This window comes from Drosophila novamexicana, unplaced genomic scaffold (genome assembly GCF_003285875.2).
Source record: "Drosophila novamexicana strain 15010-1031.04,08,12 unplaced genomic scaffold, DnovRS2.1 tig00000870-arrow-arrow-pilon, whole genome shotgun sequence".
In the NCBI taxonomy this organism is placed as follows: domain Eukaryota; kingdom Metazoa; phylum Arthropoda; class Insecta; order Diptera; family Drosophilidae; genus Drosophila; species Drosophila novamexicana.
The window spans coordinates 1,577,690-1,589,348 of NW_020824830.1; the positions used below are offsets into that span (position 1 = coordinate 1,577,690).

The 11,659-nt window shown below is 43.1% G+C and overlaps 2 protein-coding genes across 2 annotated transcripts; one reads left to right on the top strand and one right to left on the bottom strand.

The window, feature by feature from the left end:
* Positions 1-2,334: 2,334 nt before the first annotated feature.
* On the bottom strand, positions 2,335-3,447 carry LOC115764839 (dynein regulatory complex protein 9). The gene has a single exon (XM_030708088.1). The coding sequence runs from the start codon at positions 3,445-3,447 to the stop codon at positions 2,335-2,337; it is 1,113 nt and encodes a 370-aa protein (XP_030563948.1).
* A 4,259-nt stretch (positions 3,448-7,706) lies between these two features.
* Positions 7,707-11,189, top strand: LOC115764840 (dendritic arbor reduction protein 1). The gene is made up of 4 exons (XM_030708089.1): positions 7,707-7,777; positions 8,117-8,179; positions 8,241-8,403; positions 8,501-11,189. Exons 1-4 carry the CDS (start codon positions 7,707-7,709, stop codon positions 10,928-10,930), a joined length of 2,727 nt encoding a protein of 908 aa, XP_030563949.1. The 3' UTR covers positions 10,931-11,189.
* The last annotated feature ends 470 nt before the right edge of the window (positions 11,190-11,659 follow it).

Genomic DNA, 11,659 nt, shown 5'->3' on the forward strand with positions numbered 1-11,659 from the left:
TTTGCAAGCACTTCGACCTTTCTCATAATCCTTACATACCTCAAGGATTTGCCTTGCCACTACAAATATCCAAAACGTGTCGCAAACTGCGTGGTTATTTAAAACACGGCTGGTTAAAGCGTTGCGCAATTTAAAGTACCAAACGGGCAGCCGAAGTTAAATAACAATTTCACTGCCCATTAACCCTAATTTGTATGTAAATTTTGGGGAGCCCTGTTCGGCGCCCCTTTTCTCTTGGGACAAGCAGCCTTGCGTCCGCCATTTTTAAAGGATTTCAGCGACCGTTTGTTTTCGTATGTTTTAACTAATGCACACAACAGACAGCGGGCACGGGTACAAGCTCCTTTCGGTAGTCGACTTTAACTGGAACTAGCCGAGAGTGCTCAATTGCAAAGTTTTTCGCTCCAAGTAGATCCCCAGATTATAGGGCAAAAGTGACTTAAGCCCTCCTGGCTTGCAGCTAACCATTTACTACAGGTTATGAGTACATAGAATAACAAGTAATATTTGTCTATTGCAGTCTCTATATTTTTTTCAGTCTCACTAATTTATGAACCATATTAAATATATGTTTATAACTTTAAGAGCTAAGTGCAGTGCATAATGTTCGGGTACTCGAAATAAGGATCGTAAAAATATTATGGATACTTAAATATTTTATTAAAAAACTATATTATTATTGATTGGTCACTAAATTTTATATTGGACATGGCTTACTCAATAATGCATATATAATTCTCGTTAAAGCACCGAAGATCATTTTCTTTTCCTTTTCTCTGTATATATGTATATGTATATGTATATGTATATGTATATGTATATGTATATGTATATGTATATGTATATGTATATGTATATGTATATGTATATGCATATGTATATGTATATGTATATGTATATGTATATGTATATGTATATGTATATGTATATGTATGTATATGTATATGTATATGTATATGTATATGTATATGTATATGTATATGTATATGTATATGTATATGTATATGTATATGTATATGTATATGTATATGTATATGTATATGTATATGTATATGTATATGTATATGTATATGTATATGTATATGTATATGTATATGTATATGTATATGTATATGTATATGTATATGTATATGTATATGTATATGTATATGTATATGTATATGTATATGTATATGTATATGTATATGTATATGTATATGTATATGTATATGTATATGTATATGTATATGTATATGTATATGTATATGTATATGTATATGTATATGTATATGTATATGTATATGTATATGTATATGTATATGTATATGTATATGTATATGTATATGGATATGTTTATGTATATGTATATGTCAGTATAAAATTGTTACTGTGCGATACGTGGTTGGTAACACGTTACGTATTCCTCTCGCGCCATCTTCCATTAATTCATCCGCCAGCAAATAGACAAAAGGCCTTGCAACAAAATGGACTTGCGGCAGTCATTATTGGGATGTTATTGTTGTTGCAAGTGGCAGAGTATAAAACAAAAGTGAGCATTAAGCCAAACAATAACCAACTGGCAGGAAGGCAAATGGAAAAAGACTGAGAGAGGGATAAGGACAGAGCGAGAGAGCGAGGGAGACAGAGAGAAAACAAAAAATGGCAACGTTCTCGGCGCCCATGCAAATTCAATAAATTAAGGCAACGGCCATTAATTATATTTTAAATTACAATGAATATACAAACAAACATGGGCAGCTTGGGGCTTTTGCCCAGCCTGACAGAGAGAAAGTTGCACCCATTCAGCGGGCAAATTGTCGCTTTTTATCTCCATGCACCAACAGAGCGACAACAATGAAAGCAACGAAAACAACAACAATCTGACTGTCCTACTGCCAGCCCGCCTGACTGCCACTGAGGCCATTGTTGCCACTGGAAACCACTTGGATGGCGCCATGCAGCCAAGCAATATGAACAAAAAATAAAAACAAGAAAAAAAAAGAAAGAACTTTAATAGCAACTTCAACTTCAGCTGGGCAAAAGCTGTTGCAGTTGCCGCTGCTGCTGCTGCCACCGCTGCTGCCACTGCTGCTGCCACTGCTGCTGCCACTGCTGCTGCCACTGCTGCTGCTGCTGGTAGTGGCAGGTTCAGTGTGATGGCTGCTGGCCCATTAGCAGCGCGTAAACAATGGCCAAGGCTGTTGACAATGGCGGCATGCCATTAAGGCTGACGTAAGCCGTTGACCGCTGACGCGTTAACTGCAGCGAGCCAACTTTTTAATTGGTTTTAAGGTACAAGTTGATTTCCATAAGGCAAAGATGGGTTCAATTGTTGTTGGATTGCATTTTATTCGTTTACTTTTTTTGTTTTGGCCGCCTGCCGCGCTTTGGCTTCTTCTTGAAGGGTCCCAGGCCGCGTCGCACCATTGTGCCGCGCCACCAGGCCTGTAATTTGACAGCGCACTCGATGCGATGCACCTGTAGTTGAAGCAGGCGCTGCTCCTCCTGCTTCTTGGCGGAATACTCACGCACAAACTCCAAATGCTGCGCGTTCAGCTCGCGGTGATGCGCTAGAGATTTGCTCTGCTCCAGAATGCGCAGCTCCCATGCCTCCGATTCACGTTCGACGCGCCGTAGCTCGCTAACATAGCGCTGCTGCCAATATGCAATCCGTTCCTTCAGGTCGGCCAGCTCCCGATTGCGAAAGGCGGCAAGCTCCTGGCTGACGCGCTCCTCATGTTTCAGACGCTGCTTGTAGTCGAGTATGTCGCGCAAATAAGCCCGCTCGGCATTTTCGCCCCAAATCTTTGCCTGAGTCACGCGTGCCGCCTCCCAGCGCTCTACCAGGCTGTACTCCAGATCGTTAACGCGCGAAACACACTTTAAATTATACTTGGCATCGGCAGTGCGCTCCTCCAACTGCCGCAGCTGGGCCACACCGTCAATCTGGACCTGCTCCAGTTGCGCTTGCAGTTGCTTTATCTCGTCTTTGGATTGCTGTAGCTGATTGAGTGCCACAGACTCTTCGCTATTACTTCCGCTTAGTGCGCCAATGGCGAGCTCCAGGCGACTTGGATTTTCACTTTCCAGCTCCTCTTTGGTCATGTAGAGCTGTTGGTTAGCAGCTGTGAAAAATGAGCGCAATGCATCTATATCATTTTCATATTTCAGGGCATTTAGCACACACTCGTCCACCGTGTCGGGCTCCTGATCCGTGTCGCCTAGCAGCGACTCCAACCTGGGCAGCTTTTTGCCCGTGAGCAGAACTCGCTCAGACAACGCCGGCTGCCCAATGGAGGAGCTGCGTGTGCGATTTTTACGCGGGTTCGGCTTTTGCATATTCAAACGGTGTGAGCGCTGCAACAGCATGAGCTTATCAATGGCCTCCTTGTAGGTGACAGCCAGCATCAGGCGTTGCCATTCCGCTTGCTCCTCCTCAGTCAATGCAGTCACCAGCGACGCTTCCATTAGAACTGGCTGCAAGCCGAGGCACAGCTACTTGACTGGTTTATCGATATCAAATATTTGACGTTGTCATGGCTACCGTTCGTTGGCCAAAAGTAATGCAACACTCTCTCCCGTTCAAAGTTTCTATGTCTCCTTCTGCTTGGCCAAGCGCCAGTAAGTATGCTACGCATTTGCTCTCTTTGTCCTCTTGCCCTGCGCTTACGTGCAAAAATGCGAAACTCGTACTGGCGCCTTTATAGGACAACGGCTGCAGCAGGAGCAGTCATTGAATTTATTTGCCAGCTCTTGTTCTGTATCCTTTCCGGCTTTTCCTTTGGGTTCATTCACTTCTTGGCTAGCCAACTAGCATGTGAGTCTGTGTCTTCCTTCTTTTCACTACCTCGTTTGCCCCGCTCTCTTCTACGTTTAACCCAATAAATGCCGCGCTGATTGCAACTTAAATTATTGGCACCCAAGACGCCAGACCCGCATTACAATTAAATTATCGCATTAACCACAAAACCTGCTCTCTGCTGCGCGTTGTTCGTCGGTAATTTTTTCACCGTGCCAGCAGCGGCAGGGCAAAAAATAAGTACAGATAAGAAAACTACGCGTGTGCGACTATTGAATGCCCTGCAATTGGATTCATTAGGATTCACTTAAGTTAATCGAACTGACTGAATTCCGTTTAAGGCTGAACGATTCTGGGAGATTTAACCTTAAATTATATTATAAAATATTTCAGGATATTAATATATAAATAAATTTGTTATAATTTGAGTAAGCAGTACTGAACATCGCTGAAAAAAAATGGGTAAAAGTATAAAAGTTCTCAGTTACTTTTTTATTTATATTTTAAAATGCATTAGCAGTAACTTTTTTATTTTTTTTTAACATTTACATTAGCAGTTGCTACTTTAATAATTACCAGAGCTTTTAATTTTTGCTCTGCTCTACAAATCCTCTTATTATACAACTAGCGGACATTTCTTCATCATTCCCGGCCAGAAAGCTAAAAGCCATCTTTCAGATCACCTTTCGACTTGCACTTAGCCAATGCGTGGAAGGATCGTCTTTCCGTTGCAGATTTAAAAATGTTATATATATATATATATATATATATATATATATATATATATATATCCATTGTGAATTGGGATAAATTCAAATTAACAAACCCATATTCATTAATGGAAAGAAGGCATAAAGCATAAAATTTCAAATATATTTAGATTGAGCCATAGCCCTATTTATGCCATATATCACTTATGTATATATTATATAACTCAATACCTTATATATTGAAATATATATAGGAATTTTCAATTAATTTCTAGTGCTTTGCCCCAAAGAGGCACAATTGCCCTACAGTTCAGATAGGGGCATTAAAAGGCAACCGCAAATGGTCATTGCAACGGCAGCGTCTATGAATGGACCGATATGAGAAATTACCCAAAGTATACACATATATATTAATTTAATGCCAGCTACTGTCTTGCGCACACACTGAGAAACACACTCGCACACATACTGCTATACACATGGCGACTGCATGTGGCGTCTTTCGCACTTGGCGAGTGGCTTCGCTGTCAGCGGCCATTATTTTTAATAGACTGCAAAGAAAAAGTTTTCAGTTTTCTGCTTCATTGACTGCAAATCGGAAAAAGGCGCAGAGTTCGCCTCTTCTGCTGAAATTAAATGCGCCAAAAAGTATGCTGTGCAGCGACTGATAAGCAGAATATACACACAGCCATTCATACACACACACACACACACACACACACCATAGACTCACAAAGTCTGGCATTTGCAGCATAAAGCCATACACATAAATTCGCTCTGGCCAAATATTCAATTTTCCTTTAGAACCCCACAAAAGTTTCCATGCAAATTTTTGGCTAGCACCAAATCGTGACATATACAAGCGGAAACTGTGTAACTATAGAATCCAGTTGGACTTAATGCAGGGTTAATTCTGTGACCTCTTAGTAACCTCTGCTGACGATTGCTGCCCAAATTTCAAATAAATATTGCGCGTCATGCCCAAAATATTCAATATTCAACTCAAATATGTGTTTTAATTTTTCGCATTGATATCATATGGCGGTTCATTAACTCTTGTTGCTTAGCAACAACTATATTTGGTTGGTCAATTATATGAAAATTATTGTACAACAAATTCAGTTCATTGGCCAATCACGTATTAAGTTTGACAAAGGAAAAGTATACGTTTTAGAAAGGAATAGAAAATGACATAGATAACCATTTGCAGACTCACAATTTAAATTTAGGGTTTAATCTATGTAAATTAAGGCATTTAATGAAAGGTAGTTTCAACTTGAGTAAATATTTCACTATTTAGTTTTATTTCGAACTGTGTACAGATATATGTTATGTATATAACAAGCTTCAGGGAGACTTAGCCTTAAGGCATAAATACAAAAATTCACCAAGCAAACCTCAAGGCATTTTCTTTTTATTAAGGCTTTTTAGCCTTATGAAGTACTTCAAAAAACATTTAACAAATATTTAAATGTTAAAAATAAAAAACAATAGTAAAGGTTATTTAAATTTATCACGCCGAAGATTAAAACGCTCTTCCTTTCACATATTAGAATGTATTAGATGTAAGCATGTCATTGTATGTTAAAAGTGTTGAGCTGCGAAGATAATATATCGTACAAAAATTAAAGTAGTTCTTAGCAGAATCCAAATTTAACCGATCGTTTCCACGTAAAATTCAATAAATTTGTTTATTTAATCGAGGGTCGTTATAGGTAATCATATTGAAGTACGTACTACCCCTAAAGGCTATTCCCCAATATATGTATGAGACACACACCCAGAAAGGTGGACACATAACCTCATACTCTGCATATCCGTACATAACCAGCCGTACCTATGCTGCCTGCTTCAGTTTGCCCAAAAATTTTATATTGCGAGCCGCAACCACGACACCGTGACGACGACAGCATATGCCAGGCGAAAACCAAGCCGACCCATTGTGGAGGGGGGTAATAGGAGCAGGCGGCGGTGTCCGTGTTCACCGACTGATGATGTCGCGGCTCTGGCCATGATGGTGACTGTGTGAATATGTCAGTGCGTTGTTGTCTGCGGCCGGCAAGTGATAGACGCTACCAATAATTCACATTCAGGTGCCGCACGCTTGGCTGCCCAACTTTAGTGCGAGTGAGCCTGTGTGGGTGTGTGTGTGTGTGGGAACAACATGTGTTTTTGCCCACCCTTAAGAGTGGATTGCGGGGGTATATGATGCTGCAGAAGCTGCGGTCGCTCGTGCAGGCAAATCTCGTGCAATGCATGACAAATGCGCTGGCTAGCCCCAACGATTCTCAGCATTTTCCTGGTGGGGCGTGGCAAAAGTTTAAAAAATGCCCACCCAAAACTGACCTACTTGCTGAATGTGTAATTAATGCCCAAGCCATTGTGCTGCTTATTCAGGAGCATGGGCAATTCCTGAAGCGCAAAATCGAAAGTTCGTTTGCTGCTCTCATTACTTGCTGCATTGTGTGGCAAAAGCCAAAAAGGGCCAAAGTAAAATCAATAAGGGCAGGTCACTCCGCAGTCTTGTCGCCGGTAGCTAGTCGCCTGTCGCCCAGGCCAATGCCAATCAACCACCAAAAAAACAGAGCTAAGAAATGAGGTAGTCATGACAACGCGACTCAATAAACAAATGCCAAACATACATTAAACAAGAAAGAACGTCAATTTCCGGCACGTCGAATTTTAAATACCCTTAAGGCTGTGTGGCTTGCGGCTTAGCAAATATGTGAGGCGAATTTTGAAGCCCGTGAAGCAGGCATCTTCGGCTATGTCTATACTTAAACTCATTTTCTACCGATTCTTTCTATTGAGCTATAAAGATAGTACTCCGATTTTGACAAGCTTTAGGTGATATGTGATTAGTGTAAGATAACCCGTAAACGTCAAGTTTGGTTGAGGTATCTTACAACTTGTTGGGACCTCTTATAGCTACGCAAGGCTGCATCATATGAGTCGGAGATGTTTCCTTTACACATTTCATGACAAAGTTAGAATACTCTCTAGAAGAGTATAAAAAGGTACAGGCACACACAATGAGCACACACGTGGACACAAACTCGTTTTATTCTGCTATTCAAATAAAGTTGCTTTAAAAATAACTCTCAATGCCGCGTTTATTGCGCTCGGTGCCACGCAAACTGTGTCAACAGTGGAGTGCAGTTTAACAGTGGCAGTTGGACGGCGAGAACGAGGACGACGAGTCTATATTTCAGAGCGAGATGTTTCCCCAGGCCGAGCTGGAAAACTACAAGCTGCAAGTGGAACTGCTTCAGGAGAAACTTCGTCGCAGGTCTGTGAAACTATTAAATAATTAGCATTGAATTATTATTGAGACAGTGAGAATCCTCAAATTCGAATTTGTACGAATACATAAGTAAAAAGGCATATCTGCTGCTTCCCAATCCAGTAGAAAGTCAGACTGGGAAATACACTGTACAGCGAATCCTCGTACCAGACATTTTCTTTCTTTTAGCTCTGTGGCATATTCCTTGATCGTTTTCGTAGAAACGGGAAAAGTTATCGATACTTCGAATGCAATTTTAATTGTTTATATCTAGGTCAAAATAAGATATAGATACGAGACTCTGCTTATTTAATGGACTGTTTATCTCGTCGTTCTTTTTCGCAGCGAGGACAATCGCCAGCAGCTGGAGCATAAATTGGACAAGGTACTACAGAAACGCAGCGAACTGTAAGTAAGAACTGCCTTATGCATTGTGCCAATACTGATATCGAGAACTGGTCTGCTTTAGCGAGAAGTGCGTGCGACAGAAATCACGTCAGAAGTACCAGGAATTTTTAGAGGAGCAGAGCAAGCGCAACGAACGAAACAAAAAGCTTGTACAGATGCTGGAACGTATTGATGAGCAGACTGCTCTGATGTCGCAGCGCAGCGAGCGACTTAAAATGATGAAGGTGAGTCACAGGTGCAGTCAATAAGTCAGCCACCAGAAACTTTAATTTATGTCCATGTGTTTGGCTTTGTCATGCTCTTGCCCATATCGACTTGCAGCTGCAATACCAAATGTACTTTGCAAAATTGGTTCAGAACCAAACGTTGCGCTGTATACAACAGACAACTACCACAGGAGGCACGCCTTTGTCAATTCCTGTCCTAATACAGCCACAAGCAGCGGCTGTGTCGAATCCAACAGCAACAACTGATGCTTCTGCTCAGGCACCAGCTCCTAATCAAAATCAAAAGCAACCTCTGCTTATTCCATTGACGGCTGCATCGCCACAGCAATGGGCTTTCGCCATGGCCACGCCCACACCCACGCAAACTGGTATGTTATTAGCTACACAGGCAATGCCTCAGCCCATTTATATGCCCTACCCAGATCTGTATGGCGGGGCTGGAGCTGGTGCTGGTGCTGGTGCTGGTGTGAGCGGCGGACAGACGCTGGGCACCTCCAATCTGTTCGACCTGCGTGCCACATTGCGCGCCCTGGACAATGAAAATGCTGATTTGCCGGAGCGCATGACGCACTTTGATGTGGCTGCTCTTTCAGCGACTGAATCTCAATATGGCAATGCTGACAGGGCAGCGCCAACAGAAACAACAGCCACGACGACAACGACGACGATGTCAACACCATGCTCACCGAAAGACATGAGTGCACGGGAGCTGAGTAGCACATCCTCAACATTGGCAACATCCTCGTTGACATTTGATAAATTGCCAAAGACGGCAGCGTTGACTGAGCTGCCGGCTGCAGCTGTCGCTGGCAACGATGACGTCGACGACCGACCGCAAGAGGCAGCGCAGTTGTGTAGGGAAAGCCAGCCAGGACTGGAGCAGAAAGCTTGGCCAAATTCACGCGTGACTAGAGGCGAGCATGAAATATCGCCAAGTGTCGCTGGCTATAATGAGCCACGCCGGCAGCCACAGCAGCAATATCAGGAGCGAAGGCAACACGATTTGGACGCATACTTTGGCGAGCTGAAAATCGATGAGCCCTGGCATCCAACAACAGCGCCAGCAGCAACAATAGCACGGCCAATGGACCAGTTTGAAGACAAAATGGAGCTAAGCGTGCGTCCGAGCGAAATGAACACAGTTGGAGGCGGTGGCGCCATTGGCGGCCTCGTTGGTGGCATCAGCAACGATTTGCTTGACGAGGTCAAAGCCAGTCGTGCAGTTCTGGAGCAGGCAGCGGCTGCGGTTGATGAGCAGCTAGCACGAGGTAATCAATTGTCGCCACTGGCAACCAATGAGCCATTCGCTAAGCCCAGAGTGTCGATTGAGAATATTGAAAATGCCATTTACGGCGAACGTTTGACAGGAACAACCACTGCGATATCAGCCAGAGCAGCTGCAGAGGCGGCAGCAGCAGCAACAGCAGTGGCAGCAGCTGCAGCAGCACCAGCACCAAAGCAGGGATTATTTGAGAATTTGGCAACCAACGCATCGCAGGCGCAGCAGCAGCAGCAGCACCAGCAGAATCAAGGTGAGCAACATGAGGGGGAACAGATGAGTGCTGTGGAGGTAGAAAAGTTGCAGGAGCAGCAGCAACAGCAGCGACTAACACCAACACATGATGGGGCTCAGATCGATTACGGGCAGTACGATGACAATAGCTATATGGAGCCAGGTGAGCCTAGCTATGCCAGCATTGAGACCACCCAACAGCAACAGTTACCGCAGCCGGCAAGCGTCACGGGCGAGCCGCTGTACAGTGAAATCGGAAATCCCGCAGACTATCAGCAGTATGTAGCGGATGCAAATGCAGCAAGCGAGGCCGAAGCTGAGGCTGCGACAGCCGCAGCACAACAGGAGTACTCCAATATGGATTATAGCAACTACGATGCCGCTCAATACACAGCTGGCTATGATCCCAATGCCTACCCGGGCTACATATACGATGAGGCAACTGGCCAGTACATAGCCGATCCCAATGCCGAGCAGTATGCCCCGGATGGCAGCTACGCGGGTCAGGACTATGATGTCGCAGCAACAAATTATGACTACTATGGCGAGCAGCAGCTGCAACAACAGCCTCAACAAGAGGTACAACAGGAAGCCGCCTATCCGATGTCTGACAACAACAGCGCAGCGGCCGAGCTGGTTTTGCCACAGGAAGTGGAGCAAGCCCCGTCATTTGGAGGGAACGACGCAAAAACTGAAGCCACTCACTCACCAGTGGCGCCCGACACCATCGCCAAGCCGGTCAAGCCCACATCGATACTTGCGTCGACAGACAAACAAGCGACGCCTAATGATACGCATCAGCAGCAGCAGCAGCAAAAGAAGAAGAAGCGCGTTAATTTCGTTGACAGCAGCGAAACGGATGATAGCTCAAGCGCGAAACCAGCCCAGGAACCAACCGCGCCCACAGCCACCCCGAACATTGGTGCACCCGCGGGAGCAGCGACCGCCGCATCTGGAGCCGGCAGTGAAAGCGACTTCGATTTTTCAACAGGCAGCGAGGCGAAGAATTAGAACAAGCGCAAAACACTTCACTTCTAATTTGCTGCCATTTGGGTTAACCATTGGACGACCAATCTAGCGACCATTCAATGAGACCGCATTCAATTTATGTCCATCTCATTTCCCACTTTTAGCCTCCCCTCAACGTATGCAGAAGAAAATCGACATACAATGGGGAACAAACACATAATGAAACACGGAAACGGAGACAAGAGATTTTAAAAGCTCTGCTATGAGCTTTGAATTGAATAAAGAGCTCTATAAAATAAATTTAAGGAATTTTAAAAACATTAATCAATGTTTATATACATTTTTCCCATTTATGAACAATAAAAAAAAAATACCTGCTGCTAATTCAAAATAAATACGTATTTTAAGCTAGCTGGCGCCTTGTCATTTTAAATAAATATTTCACGCATCTTAAAAGTTAGCATTGTTAATTTTTGATTTTTAAAATTAGTTTTGAATTAGTAATTAATTGCTTGGAAACATTGATGATAGATGGTTTTTTAGTTAACTGCACAGAAGTCGATCGATAGAGCTTCGTGACTTTACTGTGAGTTACTTCTCCAGACTTTAATGATTTTCATTAAATAAAAAGCCGCTGTGAAATTTAATTCAGTACCTTCCAATTAAGCGAGAAAGAATTTTTTCCAATACTTTAAATACATATATTGAGATTACAAATGGATATGCTCTCAGATCGATACTACATTTGTATACCCTTCTAGAATAGTTAAT

Coding starts and splice junctions, on each gene's coding strand:
- LOC115764839 (XM_030708088.1), bottom strand. CDS start 3,447: ATGGAAGCGTCGCTGGTGACTGCATTGACTGAGGAGGAGCAAGCGGAA.
- LOC115764840 (XM_030708089.1), top strand. CDS start 7,707: ATGTTTCCCCAGGCCGAGCTGGAAAACTACAAGCTGCAAGTGGAACTG. Junction 7,778..8,116: donor CAGGAGAAACTTCGTCGCAG/GTCTGTGAAACT, acceptor TCTTTTTCGCAG/CGAGGACAATCGCCAGCAGC. Junction 8,180..8,240: donor CTACAGAAACGCAGCGAACT/GTAAGTAAGAAC, acceptor GGTCTGCTTTAG/CGAGAAGTGCGTGCGACAGA.